The sequence below is a fragment of the Tympanuchus pallidicinctus genome, unplaced genomic scaffold (assembly GCF_026119805.1).
Source record: "Tympanuchus pallidicinctus isolate F22 unplaced genomic scaffold, pur_lepc_1.0 scaffold15, whole genome shotgun sequence".
Classification (NCBI taxonomy): Eukaryota; Metazoa; Chordata; class Aves; order Galliformes; family Phasianidae; genus Tympanuchus; species Tympanuchus pallidicinctus.
The window spans coordinates 19,830,971-19,854,863 of record NW_026294669.1 but is presented as its reverse complement, the minus strand read 5'-3'; the positions used below and the strand labels follow the sequence as shown (position 1 = coordinate 19,854,863).

The window sequence follows — 23,893 nt, the reverse complement described above, 5'->3', positions numbered from 1 at the left end:
CTTGGTTTTGACAGATTTATGATACATAAATCAATGAACGAATAAATAAAAAAAAATACAACAGTATGGCTCCTTTGTAAAGAGCAGAGATTTGCTGGGGTGTATATCCCCAAGATATTCTGATTTTCCATATTGCTGTGTGGCCTTTCAGCCAGCAGTGGCTGTGTGGTGGTAAAATGTGGATATAAATTCCTCAGTTTCACGAAGTACTGGGGGTGAAAACATGGGCACATTTGCTGTATAGTGAATTATTACCAAGTTAGGGACTAGATATGGTGAGAGTGATAAAAATGAGATGGAAAATGAAATTTTGTTACGAAATTTTCACCTGAGCAAGTTTCAGGAGAAGACTGTATACAGAAGATAGAAGTGAATTTTTTACAATTAAAACTAAAGAAAGTTTCCACACTTGAAGCAGGAACTGTATGTAAATATATTTCAATGTGAGGATTTTTAGGGATTTAAAAATTGTTTGCCACTGAATTATGTATTTATTGCTTTTTTAATACAAGAAGAGCTTTGGTGCCATGGTTTAGGGCATGCATAGAATAATAAGATTATTTTTTTTCTCCGCAAGATCAGTTACTCTTGCTTTGACCACCAATTCTGAAACAACAAGAGGATTCCTAATCAGTCACTATTGCACGATTGTTTAATGTTAAAAGGAGTGATCAATACCATCCACTCCTCCTTTAAATGCTAATGAACACTTTAATACAACAGATGTGGACAGACAGTACACTGCAGATTAAAATTAGGCACAGCATTAAATTGCTTACAAAGAGCAGAGCAGTCCTTCTGGACATCTTGACAATCAACCACAAGCAGACAATAGATCTTGAATTGCCACTGCCTTGGTGCCTACTGGGTGGGGCCCTGTTGTGCAACTACACCGCTGTCCTCATCACCCTGCAAGAGGAACGCACCCTTCCGAACTCTCACAGTTTCTTTCTAGGATTTCTGCTGGCCCAGTTGTTAAAAGGGTCTGGTGAGAACCAGAGGATGGTGAACAGCACATGGCCCTGGTTGGCATCTGTGTAGAACAGGAGATGTATGGAGGTCACTCCAGAAGTAATGCCTCTGATTTATTTACATGGAAACAAGGTTCAACCTCAGCTGCCTGTTGTTGTGGGCCAACGTACTAAAGTAAGAGGCGTTACTTTCGGAACAGCCCTAGCATGTGCCCTTTTGACAATGCAGTGAGGGGGCAGTGGTGACGGGGGCTCATCAGGGGTGATGTGCTGGCAGCTCCTCCAGCAGTGCTCACAGTTGCATGCCAGTGAGCATCGCTTGGTACTGATGGTATCTTGTACCTCACTCAAAGGCATGACTAATTTACAGTTTCTTGGCTTTCAGAGGGTACCATGTGTTGCATTGGGTTCAGCTTCCTTTATCTGTTTCATTCTTTTTTTCCCTCTTGCATCTTGGGAAATCCTAACTTTTTTTCCCTGTTTAATTGTGTGAAATCAACTTGGAGTGAAAAGGCCAACAAGGAACTTTCTGAAGACAAGTGAGTCTACGGCTGTGCCTTTGTTCTCAGTGGAGCTATAGACCACATTAATCACAAACTTTGCTGACCTTGTCTTTACTGCCTGAAGACTGAAAGACAAAAGCAGCACAGCCTGGCCACATTTAAAAATTCAATTAAAAAATGCCTGCTGCCCAGGGATAAACATTATCACAGACCTCAGAGGGGATGGATCTATCCATTATAAAGGCAGTGCCTTGTTCTCCCTCTCTTTTTCTTTTTTTTCTAAAAGCATAAAGCCTATTTTTTTTTTATCCTTCTGATTACGACAACTGTATGTGTCGCAGCGTCTGCTCTGCAGTGTCAGATACCAGGTGTCTGGGTTTTAACAAAGAGAGAGGTGAGAAATTCCTGATAGGGGATGGATGGCTGGAAGTGGAGAAGTGAAGTTACCAGAGTGGGCCTGAAGAAAAATGTGTGTGCTTCTGCTTTTTGAGATTGTGATGGTCTGACCAAAATATTACCTTTTCCTATGGCCTTGGCAGAAGCAGAGTGAATAAAGCGTGTAGAAACAGTGCTCAGAGCCAGAGGTGACAAGAGAGTTAGCAGCACAACTCCTCTGTAGATGAAAAGGAGAGGTTTTTGTGACAGCGCATGGCTGTGTATTACTGATTTTATTTTTGAAATATTAAGCAAATTAGTGCACATCCAGTCTGCTAAGAACACGAGCAGCCAAAGGGAGGGGAGGCAACCATATTAAATCCATCAGTACTGGGAGGGAAGAAGTCTCGTTGCTGAGGGCAGGCTCCTTCCAGGTGCCCACCAGCCAGCTGCATGCAGAGCGGTGCAGCCAGCCCAGCGAGGTAGAGTCATGGCTTCAGTGCAGTGCGCCGAGAGCTGGAGCACGTCGAGCAGAAGCATGTGTCATCTCCCAGTTCAATGTTCAATGGAACAAGAGGAAAGTTGGCTCCATCGCAGCTCACGGCTGTTCCCCGCGTTAGAACGTCCTTCGGCCCCGCCAGCTGCCCTTGGGCCTTTCCTTACCCTGCTTGCCGGTGCTCTGCCTGTGGGGCTTCTTCACGTGCTGCACCTTTATCCACCCCCCCTCGCTCACCCTGCCCTCCCCTTCGCTTCTTCTGGGCTCGCTGTCCCCCTGCAGCGGCATGCCTGGGATGGCCTTGGGCTGGGGGGAGTTGCGGGGATACCTGCGTTGCTCGTGGGCTGGGGGCAAGGAGCCAGTCCTGCCAGCCCTGCCCGAGGACCTGGGGGGCACCGGGGAGCTCGTCCCGCTGCGCCGCCCATCAGAGGAGCTGCGGGAGTTGCCGCTGTGCCTGGCCTTGCCCGTGGACCTGTCCCTCTCTGAAGCGGTGTCCGATGCTGTGCTGGAAGTGCTGCTGCCCTTTGAGTTGAGGTGTAGGTTCGACAGGTTTCTCACCAAACTGTGCGAGAGGGGAGAGGAGTTCCTGGAGTGGCTGATGGAGGTGTAGTGGTAACTGATGGGCCCGCGCGTCCGCCTCACGGCAGCGGCGTAGGAGTCCTGGCTCTGCAGGTAGGGCAGGTAGTGTGAGATGGTGGTGGGGCTGTGCGGATGGCCGTGCTGCAGGGAAATGGCTTTGGCTATCTGGTGCATGCGCAGCGTCTGCATCCACTGGCTGTCGATGCCTGGCAGGGAAATGAAACAAGGTGAGCGTTGTGTGAATTGCTGGGAAAATACATTCTGGTTCAGATACGGGGTGAGTTAGGTTTTCTCTCTCTGATAAACCTCTACAGATTGCAGAATCGTAGAATCATAATGGTTGAAAAAGACCACTGAGATCATCTAGTCCAAGCATCAACCCATCACCAATGCCCACTCAACCACATTCCCAAGTGCCACATCTACTCTTTTTCTGAACACCTCCAGAGAAGGTGAATCTACCGCTTGCCTGGACAGCCTGTTCCAACACCTCACCACTCCTTTTGAGAAGAAAATTTTCCTAGTTTCAAACCTGAACCTCCCCTGGCACAATTTAAGGCCGTTCCCTCTCCTCCTTTCACTGTTAGCTGGGAGAAGAGGCTGACCCTCACCCCACTACAACCTCTTTTCAGATCACCGTAGAAAGTGATAAGGTCTCCCCTGATTAAAATTATACCTTAGCAGAATTCCTGTACTCTTTCTGAGTTGCCTGCCCCTTCTCCCAGAGATGGTAAACTCTTTTTTTCCCCAGAGTCTCAGCAGATTCCTCCTCAGATTCCACAACAAAAGATCCTGCAGACCTCCAGAGCAGGCACAACATGGGCACCTGCTGGTGCCAGCACCACAGCTGCAGCCTGTGTTGCTCCCAGCCAGCACTGGCCATGCCCTTCACAGTGGTGGAGGTGGTGCAAACCCTAGCCAGACTCACCCTCTCTCTTTCCATTTTCTCACCACAACAGCCAGAGCCACTTCGTTTCTTATTATCATTACAAATTCAGAAGTCAACACATTTCACATAACCATTACTAAGACCCAGCTGCACCCCACAGCCTCCATCCAGCTTCAGGCATAAAGCGTAGCTTATGTAATTTTGCTCTAAAGAAATCTGAGTGATTTTCCTTAAAAAATGGTTATGTCACTCTAACAGAAAAGTGTGGCCCTAGCAGTTTGCAGCAGGATAAACACAAACAAGATTTTATTACCTGCAGCAGAGGACCCCAGCTCCTCTCTCATCTTTTGAAGATACCAGAGAGAGATCCTCTGCTGTAAGCTCCTCTCTCCCATGGCAGTGCTGCATCTGCCTGCAGAATTCTGTGGGAGCTGGTAGTGGCTTTGTCCTTGCTAAGATTGCTCCTTCTTAGGATATAGTGGATGATCTCTTCCATTCCTCCTTCCCCTAGACTTTGCTGGAGTCTCCGGAGATTTCAGTCACTTCAACTTAATGTCAAATATGTCAAAAGGAAATTGTCTTTCCTGTCAAAGTGCAGGTCTGACGCTGCCACAGCAGAGAGCTCTGACTGCACTGAGATGAACCTCCTTTCACAAAAAGGTGGGAATCAACTTCTCTGTTTCCTAACCTCCTTGAAATTCATTGTTTCAAGAGAAATATGCATGCTGATTCGAATGCATTTTTCAGACAGCCTCCTCTACCATTTCCCTATTTCTTCCTACAAAAACTCTGGATGTAAAACACAGACCTCATAAATCTGAAAGCAGCTGGCTCAGGACTTGAATTTGGGTCCTTGGTGCCACCAGCTCTCGGGGGCAACCACACACCCTGTGGGACCAGCTTCCTCCAGTGCCCTGTCTAGAGAGCAGCTGCCCAATGTGGATCACCCAGCACCATGGGACGGGCCATAGGCCCAGTCCTCTCGTAGGCTGGGGTCTTCTTCCTCATGAGGTCTCTGAGCCACCAGTTCTGCATGCTGAATTAAATGCTCCACACAATAACCTGCATGGGCAGCACCTTCACTGCCAGTTATTTTAGCCTCTTACACAGGTATTATTACCCTTACCTTTGTGCTTGGATTTGGTGTTGTTTTAAACCTGGGGTAGGTGATCTGGTAAAGAAGACAGGCCAGGAGATTTGCTAGAGCTGAGGCGCAGCTTTCACGCTGGCTGGTAACCCATTTCCTCTGAACTGTGCCTATTCACTTGGGTGCAGACAATACATTAGTGGCTTCGTGCAACTCCTCCATGTGCCAGAGGGACAGACAAGCTCTCCCACCGCTTGCCACAAAAAAATGAAAGCAGCTTGGCTTACTGCAGCAGAGCCAACCTGTGAAGATACAACACCACACTTGGGTATGGCTGTATGGCTCATCAGCCCAAGACCTGGATCACCAGAGCTGATCTGCAGTGAAAAGGTCTTTCAGGACATGCTGCGTCCCACATGCATTACAAAACACAGTTGTTCTGCACATTGATAGATTACTTAGGAATATGAGCACCCATTTTAAATGTATCTGTTAAACCACCAGTGCTCAATTCACAAGGCCACTGCTCCAGATGCAGCAGTAGTGCCATGTGATTGAGGAAATTCCACTGACTTCTGTCTTGTTCCAGCCCATGTATTTCTACTGCGCTACTGTGAACTGAATCAGAAAAAAAAAAAAAAAATTAAAAAAACCACCACTTTGGCTAACAAACACCTGTACAAAAAGAGTAACTTCTTTAAGATGCATAGAACCTTTTCCAAAGCCCTGTTCCAGGAGAAGCCAGAATGGAGACAGGGCAGACCAGAATGGGCAGGCAGAGCTGTGGAAAAAGAATTCAATTGGAAGATTTCCACTCCTCTTTACAGCCATCAAGAACACGTTTTGGGTCTGCTCGTCTCTGAGACATTTGTCAAAGCTGTCTGTGTGCTGGGTAGCCAGCAGCAGGAGGAAAGAACTGACCACAGCAGTTTTGGTGAGTTTGGATTGCAAGGAGAAAAAGTAGAAAAACCTACTGAAAACACTGGCTTGCCAGGTTCCCAAAAAGACTGTAGAAAACCGTATTTCCCAACAGATGGAGGGAAGAGTTTGAAGAGATTGTCTCCTTTCTCAGCAGATGCCTTCCTGAAATCCTGGTTGAGAAACACATCTTCCTCTATGGCACAGATATGTTACACAGATAATTACAGTATCCTGCCTATGCTCTCAGTCCAGTCCCAAAGCTGATTAGATGCACTGCCATATGATCGCATCCTTGCTGACAAGACCCACCTTGCTGGTGGACTCAGACACATGGTGTCAGCCCTGCACTGGTGCAGCTTTGTGGTTCTCTCAATACTGGAAGATGTGAAGTACTGGGGGTTTTGGAGCAGAAGGATCTGAGCTACTGATAAGCTACTGCAAGTGATTTACAGTTTATACCACGGATTTGTAGCTAATTACCCTGGACTATTTCCAGCATACTTTCTATAGAAACATGCAGATCACTCATCCTTAAATCACACTGTGATATAAAATGTGTCACTACCTAACTTTTAGCTTTTAAGCTAAGTCATCCTTACATGCCAGGGTGCTCCTGCATGTGACCATGAAGATGTCACAGGGACCACAATGCTAGCTGATGCTGCAAGATGGTGCTCTGCTGTTAGACGGGAATAATAGCATTGTCTTGTTGCTATTCTCCACATAAACACTTTGCCCATGCCAGCAATAGAGGCAGGCAGTTCACACGTAGCGACTTACTTGAGTCAGATCTGCTCCGTGAATGCCCCTCTGAGTTGGGGAGTGAGGTCTGTATCATAAGCTGCACCGCCTTGACCTCATCCTGTGCTTTCACCTTGCTCCAGCAGATAGCTTGGACGTGCCTGGTGGATTTGGGAGCTCGAACGTCGCTCTGCTCAAAAAGGACACAACACACGTAAGGACACAAGGCATGTGAGGACATAGCAACACACAACCAACTAAGCTCTCCTGCCTGGGAACTTCCACTAGTGCCTGGGTGGCAGCAGCACTCTGAATAGACTTTGTTTTGCAAAACCACTTAGCCAGTTCTCATGTATTTTTAGAGTAGATAATTTTGGCTGGTATTTTATGATTATGCTAAAAATGTGGCAGTGAATAAGTGTTCCAATTCATGTACCATGTGGAGGAAAGATCTGAAAGCCTTCCTCTACAAATACAAAGAGTATTTTACTTGTTGTATAATGTGAAGACCAGACAGGCAGCACCTTCTGCTAAAAGAGGTAGGACTAAATAGGTATTTTTGCAAGGTAACACTCCAGATTTGCTTGTTTGGAGTATCAAGCTCTTCAGTTACAGGAGCCGTGCTGCCTGCAATTCTGAAAGGCTGAAAGAAACCTAGAGCAACAGAAAACTCTTGCTCTTCACTTCTGAGACAAACCAAAAAAGGTGCAAAATTTCCTCATCACTTCATCAGTGCTCGAATCCTTGCCTATGACAGAGCTGGAATTTCAATTATTAGCCTCACTGTGAAGCACAGCATTGGTCTTCATAAAATCACTTCTGTAAGCAATCGCCAGCTCTTTTTACAAAGGCTAATTTCTGTCATTTTACATGGCTAAATTGTCTTTGATATTTTGTTTTCCTCTTTTACTTTTGACTTAGAATTCTCTTTCTTCTCCTGTTGCTCCTCAGCTCTCCTAATTAGCACTTCACTGGAAAGGTAAAAAAAAACCTCAGCCTCCAAGTGACCTGAGCACACATTACACTTCAAGTAAAAGGAATTGTCGTCCTTGAGAAAAAAAGCTGTCCTGGGAGGCTGCCTGAGGACACAGTCTTTGTAAATCATATTCAGCTTTTGCTCCAAACTTTAGATTTTACAATTAATTACAGGGTGCTGAGACTTGATTACAGGATACAGCAGAGCTATGGGATGCTATTGCCACATCTCCCATACAGGTTATCTTAGATAAACATGCTGTTGTTTCTTAGAACTTACCTCATATGTAACAATACATTCTACAGACTGGTGTTCTTCGATCCCCACGATCCACTTCTCCATGACAAACGGTGGCTGAAAAGAACACGGCGGTGGTTTATAAGGTGCTCCTCAGCTCCTGACTTGTCTCTGAAACTCCCTAAAAGTACTTGTAACTTTTGCCTTTTCTCATCCTTTTCCGTACTGTTAACATCTAAAAATGTTATGGGACAAACGTGTATGGAATATTTTCCTGGGGGCATCGCCCTTCAGTTTTACACACATGCAATAAATATTCCTGGAGATGGTCCCTGATAGATAATACAGATCCTGAAGTATGTGCTAATCCTACTGTATCTGGAGACTACTGCATATAACTTTAAGCCTTTTTTTCTTTTTTTCTTTTTTCTTTTTTCTTTTTTCTTTTTTTTTAATGAAAAAATGGAAATGTCCAAGATGGAATTTCTGGAAATGAAACAGAAAGCTATTTTGCAATGACATAACAACAACAATAAAATTCCAACGGTGAAGAAATCCCTAGCTATAACAATAGTCTTAGCTGACTATGACATTAAATACAAGAATACTTTCTGCCAAAAACATATTTTCCCTAAAATTCTGTTGAAAGAATGATTTTCAGTTTTTCCTTCAGCAAAAAAACAGCCATAATTTTGCCAAAAAAAAAAAAAAAAAACAACCAACCACAGTTAAAGGCATTCAGGAGGTTTTTTTGGTTTTGTTTTGTATTTCAATCAGTGCACATTAGAGAAGCGTGGTAACTGGTCATGAAGATGTATATTTTTTCATTTATGATGTTAGCTACTATTCTATTAAGTAGAGCATATTAATAAAAACAATCAAAATAACAGCAAACGGAATGTTCAGTGCATTCTGTGCTTTAACAAACCTTCCGTTGCTTATGGTCTAAATGCTGACTGGTAAATACTTACAGGCAGGTTTACTCAAATAGGGTAAATGCCCAGTGGCACTGAACTGCAGATGTGCAGGGCTGTATGCCCGTGATCAACAACATGTTGATGGGTTTCAGTCTTTGGAACCCATCGTTGCATGAAAGAGGGAGTTTTAAAAGCATGTAAAGTTCTAAAACTATGCAAAAAAGAGAAAAGAAAAAAAAAAAAAAAGAAAAAGAAAAAAAACCCAGACAAATCATGTGAAGTTTCAAATTGGAACATTTAAATCAGTTTCTCCTCCTGAAAAGGAGCATAAGTTTTTAACATTCTCATCTTTAAAAGGAGTAATGATGCTATGACGTGGAATTAAAACAAGAAAACAGAAATTAGTTCCTTCTCTTGTTTTTCTATTGTTAACATTATTGTCAGCTTAAAAGAGAACCAAAATAGCTAACTCTTATTATGATACACATCTGTTTAAAATGTGCATTTTATTTAAAAGCTGTCAAGAGACTGAGCTTCTGCAAGCACAAAAGTCGACTGCTGTGGTATTTTAATGTCTTTGTTTGAGATCTGTGAATTCGTGAAAGCTGTAAGGCTGTAAATACCTTTGTCATCTTTAAAATCTCTACATCAGGTAGGTTAGTGTTGAATGTCACATCTTTTATGTAGGTTATTGCAATTTCATCCCCGTCCATCTCCATGTACATTTTCCATTTACAGTCCTATGAATAATAATAAAAAGAATGCTTGATTGTTAGAATACAAAAAATAAAATTCAAAGTATAAAAAAACAAAGACTAACCAAATCCAGCCTAGTTCTCCCTGTAAATGGAAAAAAATAAAACCAGAAACAGCGACGAAGGCAAGGAGCATATATATACATGTTTTAGTATATGCACATTTTGCAGCGAGTGTTGTTAATCGAAAACCCTCAGGTTCTCTGGCTCACTTCCCACTCAGGTCCCTCTGAGAGACAGCAGACACCTTGGCAGGTCTGACTGTCCTCAGTGGTCCCTGGAGGGCCCCAGGATGGCAGCACTTCCCCCAGCAGCACAGCCTGCCCATATGAGCAGTGGTGGTGAGGCACAGCCCATGGAAGCCATCACCTGGAGCCACAGGCAGAGCCTGGCCCTTGGGACATCTTCCTGGTGAACCTGGGAATGAAGGACCAGAGGGTGTGTGCAACACTTTTAGGACAGTCACTCTAATAGTGGGCAGGAGGATAAGCTGATTAGTGCAGCTCAGTTCCTTCAGATCCTGAGTGCGCAGTGAGGCACTGACCATCCTCAGCTCCTCTCATCTCCAGTAGCACTGGTGATTTTAAGGGAGCTCAGCTTTGAAACAGCAAGTCTAATAACTGAAGCAGTGAAAGTTATCTTTAAATAATCCCATGGGCTGAACATAGCACCAAATCCAGCACTTTGAGTGAGTGTAAGCCTGCAAGAGGCTGTGGCTCTGCAGGGCTATTAGGTGGGCTGAGCGCTGGCCAATGGCCAGGGAGGTTCCTGCGGGGGACAGCAGATTTGCTGCAGACCACAGCAGGTGATTTTGGGATTTGATGCTGTCCAGCTCCTCCAGAAGTCTGTTCCCTGAAGGACAAGACGGGTGGCACCAAGCAGGGCAGCTCTATCTCTGTGCATCCCGGACAGGGACTGCATGGCAGAGGAGGAGCCCTTCTAGGTGTGCCTGAGGATCAGGAGCGTCCCCACATGCTGCTGGCCATGCAGCTGCCATCTTGGCATTTGCAGGAGGCAGTCATCTCCTCAAGGTTACTCAAAAAATGCAAAAACCTTCAATGGGGACACGGATGGCCGCTCAGGGCCAAGGGCTGGCATAAGCAGTTATTTGCACACACAAATGTACAGCAGCCCTAAGAAATACCCATCCCTACATGCGATTATTAGTGTTTGCACGTGCATCTCTCATAAATGTAACGCAGGAGCTCAGCCCTCAGAAGTCTCAAAGCTTTCAATCAGGCACTGAATTGGCAATTCCAAGATAAAAGAAAACTGGAGTATAATCATTTCCAAATCGCGGCAACAAATGACGCTTGTGAAAGCACATGGCCCCGTGTGTCCATCTGTCCCCATTGAAAGCTCACGAGTTTTATGAGGAGAGTGGACATGGGAGTTGGTTTTAGCACCGCCACGAGCTGGCACTCAGGGCACTGGCCTGAGGCTCACATGCACTGAGCTCAGCTTCCAGTCCTGGCTTCATTTTCCTGAGTGATCCACAAAAGGTACAAAGTCGCTCCATGCCTCCATTGCCTAATCACAGACTGTATCACTCCACATGGTCTTCTTCTATCCTGTTGCTTTGGGCTGTGGGCTGCCTCTTGTAAGGTGGGTACAGCACGGCATGGCACAGGCTGTCGGCCGAGGACTGTTCATGCTGTGTGACTGAGCTGCAGCAGTGCAGGAAGTCGGCTTTGACTCCTCCTCGCCTCTCAACCTGTGCTCCTGTCGCTGCCTGCACTGTTCTCCTTGCCTGACTTTCTAATAGGATTTCCTAATTTTGTGCTACCTGAGTTCTCTGTTGCAGACCTAAGCTGAGGTTAGAGACAAAGTGCTTAAGAACAAAAACACCTCAGACAAGTAAAGACCAACATGTTGACAAAAATCAGTAGCACCCAGCTACTTTAGTGGATCTCCTGTCATGAGCCTGGTGCCACACCAAGTGCCAAAGCAGTCTGCTGCCCTGTGTTAGGGCTCCTGCACCTTCAATGCTCAGGGTTTTCTGCTTCTCCCATACCACATCTGAAAAGCATGAGCTTGTCTCAATAAACCCTGTAAATCAAACTCCCGTATCTACAAGGCTGACAGACTCTGTCAATATGGAGTCCAACATGCGGTGGGCACTTGCCAGCACCCAGCCCTTTGCCAGATCAGCCTCACACACAGGAGTGCTCTGTGCAGGAACAAATCAGGCTGCCCCACACAGCTGTGGATGCGCAAGCCCAGCATGAACACCACCTTCCCCTGCTTTGAGCTATGGCTTTAGAGGCAGAAACATTCTCACCCATCCTTAAAATCCAGCCCCAAAACCTTCCATCCTCCTCAGGGTCCTCTCCAGGCACACTGTGCAGAGACCAAAAGAGAAAATAATGGCACTGAATATTTGCTCTCTGGTCATTCAAAAGCCTGTGTCTTATTCGGAAAGGCTTTCATTTTGTGTTACGGTAAAGGAGTCAGCAGAGTGGGGGGAAGACAGAGAAATAAAAATAGACAGAGTGAGGAGAGGCTGGGAGAAAAAGAGAAAAAAACAGAAAAGATATAACAGACGAAAAAAGAAAGAGAAGAAAGGAAGAAAAGGAAGGAAAAAGCACGCAGCTCAGTGACTTCAGAATCAAGGTCCTTGGGAAATTTCTAAGAGAAGTGGCTGGCTGCTTTTCTTACAAGCTTGTAACCCCCCATTCTGCTCTAACACACAGTAGATAAAGCTAGGTTTGCAACCACAAAAAGGGACATATTTCCCTGTTTTCCAATTGATTTTTAGGTTCTTACTTTCAAAAGAATAAGAGAGGTAATAAGAGAGAGATGTTCAACTGCATAACCAAAAACGTGGCTAGAAAATCAAGAAAATGTAATTTAAATCTTTGATGAATTGGAGCCAGAAGATTTCTTGGACTGAGGCTACACTTAGTAACAGCCTTACTGAGGGAAATAATTTGGAAATGGCTCATTTGAAATGTCTTGTAGACAAATATATTTACACAAGGTGCATCAAAGAGATTTCCCGAGGCATCTTGCAATTCAAACATCAAACTATCTCTCAATATTTACCAGTTCAATTTTGATATAAATAATTTCAGCTTTGTGTTAAAAAATTTTGTTTTTGTAACCAGAGGCACAACCAGTACAACTTCAGTTGGAAAGCATTTCTGAATAACGTTTTGACAAAGCTACTAAATTGGCAACCTGTGCAACTGATAGCAGAAGCAGAAAAGCAAATCACAAATGTATTTTGAGCCACTTCCCAGCTTCAAAACAGAAAATAAGAACACTTTGAAAATTAAGGCTCCTGCTTAGTGCAGCGACGATGCTCCTTTAACCCCATGTGTACTAACATGTTAAAAAAAAACAACAGCAAGGGAAACGAAAAAGCTCAGGTACAGGCTTTAAGTAACAAACATGTCTCCTGCAACAACTGCTTCAAACTCTCTGGGATGACACCTCCTTTCCCAAGGAGGCCCAAGTTCAGGATTCATTTCAGAATCAGCAGGTTGCAATAAACTTTTTTTTTTTTTTTTTTATGATTCAAGCAAAAAAAAAAAACCCATGACATTGTAGCAGGCAACTGGGTATTAGAAGGAAAGTAAGATGTAACATGAGATGAAACAAATATGAAAAAAACGTCGGTCATGCTGGCACTAAAAGTAGTAGCATGTTGGTGATTTAGGTCCCCAGAAGCTCCTTTACATTCTTAGCTATTATCTATCTCAGCTGCTGAAACCTGCTGTTTTAAAGGCATTAGAGTTGAACATCTAGTGACAGCACTTGGGTTATTTATCATTATGTATCACCCTGCTACACTATATTTTATTATTCTGGATTTAAAGGAAGATAACACAATTACGGTTAATTTGCTTCTCTTCTTTATATACATAGTGTCATGACCCACCACGGCTTTGTCCCATGAGATATTTTTAACCAAAAAGAAATCCACAAGAAACTCTCCCTAAAAATTCCATTAATAACCTCTTGTAGCGTGTATAGGTTGCAGGGTCTGGAACTAAGAATGTTTTAATCTCTTCAGCAAAACAATGTCTCATAATGATGTACAGGACTATTGCTGCACTGATGAAGAATCATACATAATTCAGCACCTTTCACTTGGCACCACTGTGATATCCTCATTAGCAGTGGCTCACAGTGGCTGTCAGATGGTGTCCATGCGAATGCAGGCATTATATTGTCTTTGAGATGTGCAGCTGCTTCCATGACACTGCCAGTATATAAAAACATGACGCCAGTTTGTTTTATTTAGTGCTAAACCTTCCAGTTTGTAAAAACAAGGCTGACACAGAGCCTGACATGAGGCAGTGAAAATAATTAGCTCTCATTTTCTCAGCCTCCTATTTCCTTCTCCCCGCTGTGTTCTCTTTCCACTAAACCACCACATGTCAGTCGAAATGGGAGGCAATTAGTGGGCTCATTTCAGTCCCCACAACTGTGCTGAAAAGAAAGTATTTATGATGGCACAATGAACAGCTGAAAGATTAAATAACATTTGCCTTTTGAAAAGAAAATGACTTCTAGCTAAATGGGCAATTTTTGATTATTCTCAAACAAGCTTAGAGTAGTTGGTTTTTAAAATACAAGAAAGGAAAATGAGTCATTTTTAGGTGAAAGAATCAAATAAAACTTGACACAGTAATGCAAATAACTGATGTTTTATTGCAAAATATGTAAATGTGTTATACCCTTAACAATGGCTCATGTCTCAGGTCAGGGCAGGCTGTTGCCAGCCGGGCTCCAGCAAGACAAGGTGGCTGCGCTGCTGGTTTCTTTCACTCGTGGGGGAAGAGAAAAACACGGGTGGAGGGAAGGCCTTGTGAGAGAGACGGCTTTATAGCGCGAAGAAACAAAGCAAGAGGTGTGTTGGTGGTACCGGCTCGTCTCCCAGAAAGCCAGAGCCCTGATGCTCCTCTGCGAGGCACAGGCTGTGGCAGACTGGGATCCAGCCTGGGCAGGCACGCAGCCTTGCACTTCTCCATTGGATGCAAGGAAAGCACGCGCCCTACGGCGAGCACTGTGCTGTGAGGGCACCTCCTGCCCAGTGCTGGGGAAACGTGACAGAATGGAGCAGAGCAGCACAGGCGTCGTGGCCCAGCTGACATGGGACTGCCTCTGTGCACGTCCTCCTGCAGAGCCGGGGCATGGCCCATGAAACCCTCTGGGAAGAACACATCTGCACTGAAGGTCTGGCACTGCCACCAACCCGCTGCCTTGGCGGACTGCACTAACAGCAATTACTCTTGCTGGTTATATTTAAATATGGCTGTGGAGTTAGTTTACATCTTAGGTATTGTTTTTTAGCCTTCACAATGTATTTCCTCCTATAACAACTACTTACTGGAGACTGAACAAACCAAACCTATGAGAATACCACTCTGCTGCACACTTTAACTCAGCCTTTAGTATTGAGAGCATCATGCTTCAAGTTGTAATTAAAGAGAAAGCTTTGAATAAGGTTTTGAGGTAAGGCTAGATGACTCCACACTAGAAAGCCAAGCTACTTGCAAGTATCTTGGCAAAGGAATGGTAGGATAAAGATAGTGCAGTACAACTGAAAAAAAAATAAACTGGAATTTCTAATTTGTGACCTAGGCCACTGCTTTATTTGTGCCATGTTTGTAATGTGCTGAATACCTTAGTAAACTAAACATGCTATACCACATCTGTCTGAACCGGGAATTATTTTTAATAAAGCAAAGAAAGGTTTTATCAGAGTCAACCTATTGGGAGGCTGGAGAGGGAAAACTAGTAGAAATGGTTTCAAGTCCTCATGAAACTGCAGCTCAGTTACAATGAGTGTTATAGCACTGTTTTGCCTGGTATTTCCACATTTTGCCAGCCAGTGTTTCTTCACGTGAAGAGCTGGTCACAATTTCTCTATAAAGTAGCCTTAATATTATATTCAGTTTTGCACTATGTGTTTAAATAACAGCATTAAAATATATGCCAGTCTGGTTATTTGAGGCTAGAAAATAGTTCACAGAGATAGCAGATGTTTTTGACAAGGCTCTGCTCCTTACCTTGTCAAATGGAGACAGAGGGGGAAAAGACAGCAAAAATGGTAAGCCACCCTCAAGGCTTTGTGTTTAGATGTAGGTCAGACTGTGCCACACTCGGTAAAAATGAAAACATTCAAAGGCATGGTGAAATCTGCCTTTCTGATGACCAAAACTAAGGAATGCATCAACAGGAGACAAAAAAGACAGTGAACCATCCTTCTTAAGGGGTTGGATGATTCATCCGTGTGGAGCCGACACAGCTCAGACACCTTCCCTTGATTGGGAAATTTTAATGAGCCACCTAGGATAAGAAAACCATCAAAAATTCCCTCTGCAGTTCTGTGAATCAGCTCAAGCCACAATTGCCAGGGTTTGTTTTTTACCCTCTTTGGTATCCTGGAGTTAATTGGTGTCCCCCCACTTTTTTTTTTAATTTGTGGAATAAAAATTCTTACAAAATGTCTAAAGCTATCACCTTTTAGCTCAGTGGGAATTGTGTACAGAAAGGTCATTAACAGGAAGTAAATGGAAGTAACCACATAACTTGAACTAAAAGAACTGGAAAAAAACCTCTAAAAACCAGGTTAGCTTTGCAGCGTTCACTCCTGATGCTTTCGGAGAGCACAAAGGTCATCGAGCTTTCATCACCTCTAAAGATGCAGCTAAAAAGGGAAGGAAACTGTAACAAAATGACTGCGCCTATCAGCTGGTGGAAACCAACATAATCTCACTAGATGCGTTTAAATTAGATAACAAATCTGAGGATGGTAAGGTCGCATACTGGGAAGTCAACATTTCATTTAGTGTACAGACAAGACCGAACATCTAGTGTATAGATAAAGCTACCATCCTGAAGCATATTCTGCAGGTCCCTTGTTAAAAATCACTGTGGCTGTGCCACATCAGTGCTTTAGCTGGGATGGGGGAGCACACTCCTGTCTCATGTGTCTCTATGCCAAGCTTTGGCAGAGCACCTCTGGGCACAGGGGCTGGTTGCTTCCAAGTGCCAATACCCTTACCCCAGCAGATGTGCTACAACCACTGGTAGGAGAGCAGCCCAGGGGACCAGGGCAGAATCAGCTGAGGCTGAACCCCTAGCATTAGCAGTTCTATGGCACAGCCCCTTCCTGCTATGCTGCACCAGCTCCTGTAGAGCCTGACTTGTAAGTTTGATTTCAGCTTATTGCCTCTTTTCCCTCATGGCTGAAACAGGAGAGATGTCAGGTAGGTTTTTTTGTTAGGTAGGCAACCCGTTACTGAGATTATACGTGCCAAGTTTCTTTAAGAAACTGAATTTTAGACTGATGTAGACCAGCTTTTTCACTATAAAGCTGGCAGAAGGCATGTTCTGAGTGCTTCTGTTGACCCAGTTTTACAGGAACAGGTGCCACTCTTACACAAAAATGGGACAGTAAAGGAAATTGAAATCCTTCCATTCTTGTTTCTCCAGTGTCTCCATTTCACAACAAATGTGGGTGATGGCAACAATAGTTGCATAGTTAAGGCAGCCTCTAGGGGAGCTAGAAGATTATATTCAGGGGTTTTCAAGGAAGCAAGCTAACCAAATTTTTTGTGCTGTACATTAAAGAGCATGCTTTGCTGGTGTTATGTTTATGCACAACTCACTCAAACTACTTGCTCACAGCAGCTGTCCAGCTAAAATATCTACTTGTCCTCAAACTCAGCTGGCAAACTGAATTTCCTGTGGCTGCCCACCTCCCTGCGCTATGGCTCATAGACCATACAGGAAATACAAGTGAGACAAGAGGTATTGCATAGCCTTTTAGTTCCTTGTGGAGTTGCACATGCCTACAGAAAAGCAGCTCTACAGCTCATAAGAGCATTCAAGAACACTGAGAAAGTCTAAGTAATTCACACAGCGATAAAGAAGATTTTCATAGGAAAAATGTGCTCAAGATAAAAGAAACAAACAAACAAAAAAGGAAATCGCCAGACAAAAAGTAAAATGCTTTTTTCAAATTGATGAAATGATTTCAGTACGAGTCCAAGTTCCTACTAAGTACAAACCTAAATGCTTTCTCTGCAAGCACCACTAAGTACTGAAATCAAGAGACTTCTGCAAACAATGTGCCCTGAAAGCAAAGCAGTCAGATAACACAAGATGAAAGTCAGCCACCCACAAGTTTGGGGTGGACACACAATGCAGATCTGCCAAATACAAAAAGAAACAAATCCTGCTGTCGCAACCCCTGACTTCAACTCAGAAATGCTTTGCACACCATTTTCACATAGATAATTAATTCTAAAACCCTTGAACTCAAAGTCCGTGGCAGGCTGGATAAAGAAAATGAAAGGCATGGGATAATCCTTGCTCTCAAGAACAGACAACGTGGTGGAAATGCTTTGCAGGAACATCTGGGGTCATCAACGCTCCCACTACACAGGGTGTGCCAAGAGGTACCTGAAGCAGTGCAGAGCCAAGGTTTGGTCAGGATGCGGCCCTCTGGCAGTCGTGTGACCACCCTGGCACAGCGGTCTCGCTGTCTGCAGTGGGCTGCACTTCCCCACTGCACTGTGAGGGAATATAGCCACACCAGGACCTTTCCTGTTCTCCCCAGCCATGCGTGCCACATGCTGTCCATCTCTTCCCAGCTGCAGAGCCAGACACCACCTTTCTGCTGAGGCAGAACCAACTCATGTCCACAGATACCATGCACATGCTGCTGCCCAAATGTCTCTCACCATCAAACTCCTCTGTCTGAATAGGCTCTTCTGCATAAATGGCTTGTTACTGCACACCCATTGGGATAAAGAAACAAAGCGAAAGCCCAAATTACAGAAATGACAGTTAGAAAAACTGTTGGTGAGGAAACAAAAGCTTTCATTCAAAGCTTTCTGCATCACTGTGCTCTCCCATGCTCGCTCTCAGGCATGGCTGCTTATCACTGCTCAGCCCTACGTGCTACCTTGACATTAATTAGCTCTGCAGTTTCCAGAACAAGAGGGTTCATTTTTTTTTGCATCCAGAAGACACGGGATACTCTGGGTACCGACTAAAAAGACAGCCAAGCTGATACAACACACCCAGATTACCTTTGGACCATTTCCCAGCTTTAAGTGATAGCCAAAAACGAGTTCAAGATTCACTACTTTCTCTATGTTTTCCCCAGCTTCACCCGCAGAATCCTGAAAAAAAAAAAAGGAAAAAATAAAAATAAAAAGGTGAGAGCTTGTAGCTACTTCAGCCCTCTAGGAGGCAGAAGGAAGGCCTTTTCTGGGAACAAGGATTTGCCTTTCCTATGTCATAAGCCTGCTGCTCACACTGTCACCTGCAGCAGAGGGCTGTGGTTCTGCTGGGAGACACTGGCTCCTGCTCCACAGTTTCATGACACTGCAGCAGCCACCAGCACTGCAATCACAGCACGGCAGTGGTGTTCAGGTTTTCATTTCCCTTTTGGGATTTCATCCAGATCCTTTATCATCTTTGTCACCTTCCACTGCACTCTTTCTAGGAGATGCCTGTCTTTTTTGAATTGGATCCTAGAACTGGACACTATATTCCAGATGTGGCCTCACCAGGACAAAGGGAAGGATCTCTTCCCTCAACCTGCTGGCCATGCTTGTTTTAATACATCCCAGGATACCATTGGCCTTCTTGGCCACAAGAGCACACTGCTGGCTCACAGCCAACCTGTTGTTCACCAGGACACCCAGATCCTTTTCTGCAGAGCTCCTCTACAGCAGGACAGCCTCAACCTGTACTGATGCATGCAGTTATTCCTTTACACTCTACACTTGTTTTTGTTGAACTTCATCAGTTTCCTTTTTGCTCAACTCTTCGGTCTGTCCAGGTCTCACTGAGTGGCAGAACAGCCTTCTGTCATGTCAGCCACTCCTCCCAGCTTTGTATAATCAGCAAACTTGCCTAGGGTGGACTCTATCCCATCATGCAGGTCATTGATGAAGATGTTGAACAAGACTGGACCCAGCACTGGTTTCATGACAACATCTGAGATCCTCATTGAAAACAACATCTATTATCATACCACTTGTTCTCATGCAACCCATTGCTGCTGGTGACCTTCCACATTTGTCAAAAGCAGTGGCAGAGCTGCTGTGTAAGCAGCTGCCTCGCCCTCCTGCCAATGGCAGAAAGCTGAGGCATGAAAGCAGTGAAGTATTTATACCAACATGAGAAGCACTTCTATAAACAATGAGACTTGCCTTAATTAATGGTGGAAAATGAAACAGATTTAGGTAGTCATGGGTTAACTTCTCAATAGCAGTCTATAAAAAAAAACAAACAACAAAATCCAATGAGTGTTATTCAGCATCAAATATCACAAATACCAGCATGAAAAGCAGAGCAGTTCAGCATGTGCTGTGCTTTTCATTGCAGCTACATCAGGGCATGTGACTGCAGTTTAAAATACAGCTCAGCTCTGGAAACTGTCTCAGTAGATCGACCACATTTCACATTCAGAATCTGAGCTGCTTAATCAGAAAAAAATAAATGCCTGGGGGTTGTTTTTATTTATGCTCAATCAACCCAGGAAGCCAAAGTCTTTCATTTTGGGCATTATTGACTTTATTAAGTTTCAATAATTTTCCCTGTAGGAAATGTAAATTAAAGATATCAGCAATGGTATGTGCTATGGAAAAATGGCTGATGAGCAAAGAGGAATAAATCTGTGACTTACAGAGATGAAGCTAAATTTGCAGGACTAGCAATTACGATAAAAGTATCTCTTTACTAGTAAATTGTGGTATAAAGTCACTGAGACCCAACAGAATCCCAGATGCGGCTTTTAGAGAGATCATTTTCCAAAGCTGATAGCCAGGAAAATGTAACTATCTCCTGTGGATACATTATTAATACCATTATTGCTGTTGTGATCACATTTTCCAGACCATAATTGTCTGAATTCATAACAAACATTATATATTCAAAAGACCAGGAAACAAAGCATTACAAGCAAAGCAACCTGGCCATCAATCAGCTTAAAAGTAGTCTAAGTGGGGAAGTTTAGAGATTTCAGTTCAAACAATTTCTCCATATCTGATCCTCTCCTAGCTAAAGGAGGGACAGCACTCTGAAGATATCCAAAGCTTTTTGCTGGATAACTGGCTCTGCCCTATTACACAAATCTCCAGCAGCATTGTCAGTCCCACCCTCAACAAAATTCATAGATGAGGAAGAGAATGAAGATCATGGCACATTTCACAGCTCATAGAACGTTCAGGGTTCTTTGGGTTTCAGAGCCATATGAACCTGTAACTCTGATTCTTTTTGTACCAAACAAGCTCTCTATTTTGCTTTGTAATTTACAAGTAAAAAATACTTAATGCTACTATAAAACTGTAAAATCTCTCTCAATACCTACACTGTAATCTACTCCGATGTTCAACATATACTATTAGATACCTTTAGGTGGATGATGTGTCCTCTGGAAATGATTCCCATGTCCTTTAAATCTTCTTCTTCTAGAAGAAGCAATCGCTTTCCAGTGATATGATGTTCTTTAAACAAGCTAGCATATGCACTCATTTCACCAGAAGCATCGCCTTAAGGTAAGAGAGGTTATTCAGAAATCCATAAGGCTTTTCGATGAGGGAAGAAAAAGACAGATAAACGTATTTGTATTCGTTAATATGAACATGAAGGTACATATGAACAGCTTTTACCTTTTCTAGTAAGTTGTTGCATCCAGAAAAACTGAAAAAAAAAAAAAAAAAGAATTAATCTTGGAAGTTCTTGTTAGCAAAATTTTATATTACTTCGAGCTCACAAATCACTCTTTTAGAAAATTAATGTTAAGAATATTTATAAGCTTTCATTAAAGGATTCAGGATTCTCCAATGTTATTTATCTTTTTAAGACTGCCTTCTACTTTGCAGGTCCATTCCTTAGCTTATCATTATGAAGAACAACCAAAATGACTGAGGCAAACAGCATAGCAACCTGCCACTCGATAAATGGGCTTTAGTTAAGCCCTTAGAAGCAGCAAGAGCTATCCTGGCTTTTGCACTGTCTTTACACGGAGTCCTTCAATAAGCCTTAGCTAAACAATCCCATGCTGCACCATACCAAGAGTGCTAAATGGGACATGAGAACCACTGTGACGCAGTGACATGCTAAAGATGAATAATTGGTTTTACTGGTTTAGCATTTTAATTGAATAAAAGCTCAAAAAGAAGGCTCAATGCCTTTTTTTTACTACGAGATAGCCCACACCCCTTAATATACCCTTAACTTTCAGTTAATTTCCATTCCAATAGCATACAGCAAAATAAAACCTTCAAACCTATTTTAAACTCTCCAGGAAAAGCCTTGCTTAGACAGGTCTTCTCGTAGCACTTCCACATTTCCTAAATGATTGCTGAGGAATGCAGTTCTGGCTGCTGAAAACTCACAGCACAGATTATTTTTCCGGACATTGAAGAATGTATCTGTTTAATCAGGGTCACATAAATTCTTAACTTATGTATGGTCATTTTAAAAGCCTTTCTGGGACACAAGTTCCACTAAGCAAATAGCAGTAAAAGCTCACCTAGATATTCTGATCCAGGTCATATTCCCTCCATACCCACCGCAATTGGCAGAGAGCTCCAGCAGCACAGCACTGGCCATGTTAACACAAGATACTCACCACATCTTCTTCAGTCCATGCACAAATATCAAAGGAGGGCAGCAACTGTGTGAGAGATACGAATTGAAAAAAAAAAACATCTGACTGTTGCTCTCCCCTCCACCCAAAACTCACTCCGGTGGCTTTATTTGGTTCTTTTCCTCCAGTGAAGGGGAGGACTTTAACCCGCGACTCCCATATGGGGCACCAGAGCGTGCTTCCCAGACCAACAGAACAACCCTTTGGATTCAAACTGATTGCGGGCTTACTCCAGCTATCTCACTTCTTGTTTGATACTACAAAAAGGCTTTTGCTTTTGTTATGGATTCGATATCATTTCTGCAGGAAAAACAATGCTGTGATTATGACACCATCCAAAATGATGAGGAACATTTTCTGCAGAAGGAAGTAAAACTGCCACTAGACAGCAGAGAAAACAGGATTTGGAGTCAGGCTGCTGTGGTCAGTCTTCTTGTTGGGACAATTCTCCTCTGGTTTCTGCCAACGCTCCGTAACTGCTTGCCTGAGGCTCTGTGAGCACAGCACTTCCCAGCCCCTCTGGCATTGCAGCCGACATATGGCATGCTTTGTCGTAGCTCTTGAAACCACAAAGGACAGATGTGAAATTCTGGGATGATTTGGAAAAGTTGACACAATAGAAGATCTCATTGCAATACTGATTGCTGTTTTACTCACACAAGCATATGCTACCCAGGCTTCACCTTATTTGCATTCTTATCCAGAAAAAGAATTAATATTAATTTGTATGTACACATTTGGACAGTCAGAATCTCCTTAAGGCTCCATGCCATGATGCGCTTGTAAGCTTGATGTATGTAACAGTGACCTAAGAGAGTGACAGCTCAGTTACCCACTGGCCTCCAGGCCCTTCTTACCTCCAGTAAGTGAGCTTTGCTGGCCTGTGAGCACCCCAGCCTCCAGGCACAGGCCAGGTCTTCACCCTGTCTGTGCCCAGCTGAGCCCACAGCAGAGCTGTCCCTTCTGGCCCAAACTGAGCACATCCCCGGATCTCCAGTACCAAGACCAGGCTCTAGTATAATTCACCCAAGACTTCCAACTGTGCCCATCACAACATTCATGTGAAGCTCCCACTGGAGGATTTATGATTGCCCAATGTTCCTTGACACGTCCTCCATAACTACGGCTTTTGACATCCACCCCCTGCTTTGAGCTTGAGGACTCTTCAGACCCTCTTCCTCCTACCATCACCATTACAGTCTGCTGTGCACAAATCATCCATGAGATCTGAAAGATCTGAAAGACCTCTGCAAGAAGGACCTGGTGGGCCTTTACACCTATCCTCCTGCCCTCTGCAACCCCAAAACGGACAGTGCCAAAGGCATCATAGTGAAACGTCAGATGGGAAAATGTGCTTGCTAAAAGCACTGACTGAAAACATGGCATTGTAAAGACAATCTTCTAAATCTACCTACTGCTAGTCAGTCTTATCTTGTGCAAAAAGATACCTGCTGCCTGGGCAGCAGTGCTGAGGCAACAACTGAGCCCAAGGAAGGGCAAATGGCCACCACAAAGACCCTTGCGAAGGCAGTGGGTTGGGCCTTTTGTGGGTACTTATTGTCAGAAGGGCTGGTGCTGTGTGAGGAACTTGTAGAATAATTGGTATGATTAAACCACTCACTGCAGAAGTCCAGTACTGCATTTTTTGATTGCATAATAGATGTTTTCAGGCTTTCCCACATTCAAATATAACCAGAGACAGAGTATATCCCATATTCTTTCAAAATTAAAAAAAAAATGGAAAGAAAAGATGGGCAGAGTAAAGTAGAAATGTTACACAGTGAGTAACATAAAAATGACTTGAACCACCAGACAGTA

General features: G+C 43.7%; 1 protein-coding gene across 4 annotated transcripts in view; it reads right to left on the bottom strand.

Annotated features, from left to right (window-relative positions):
• Positions 1-2,107: 2,107 nt before the first annotated feature.
• MAP3K20 (mitogen-activated protein kinase kinase kinase 20) overlaps positions 2,108-23,893 on the bottom strand; it is an 86,533-nt gene continuing 64,747 nt past the window's right edge. Inside the window, exons 11-19 of one of the 4 annotated variants that reach the window (XM_052674600.1) lie at positions 22,058-22,102; positions 21,093-21,123; positions 20,833-20,972; positions 19,632-19,694; positions 18,501-18,593; positions 9,316-9,432; positions 7,818-7,892; positions 6,602-6,752; positions 2,108-3,130 (exon numbers count right to left, since the gene is read on the bottom strand). In XM_052674600.1, coding sequence (XP_052530560.1) covers positions 2,466-3,130; positions 6,602-6,752; positions 7,818-7,892; positions 9,316-9,432; positions 18,501-18,593; positions 19,632-19,694; positions 20,833-20,972; positions 21,093-21,123; positions 22,058-22,102 — 1,380 coding nt within the window. In that variant the 3' untranslated portion in view covers positions 2,108-2,465. Of the gene's footprint in view, positions 5,203-6,601; positions 6,753-7,817; positions 7,893-9,315; positions 9,433-18,500; positions 18,594-19,631; positions 19,695-20,832; positions 20,973-21,092; positions 21,124-22,057; positions 22,103-23,893 lie in introns of all 4 variants that reach the window. The other 3 variants (XR_008204578.1, XM_052674597.1, XM_052674598.1) reach the window with 3 other exon arrangements.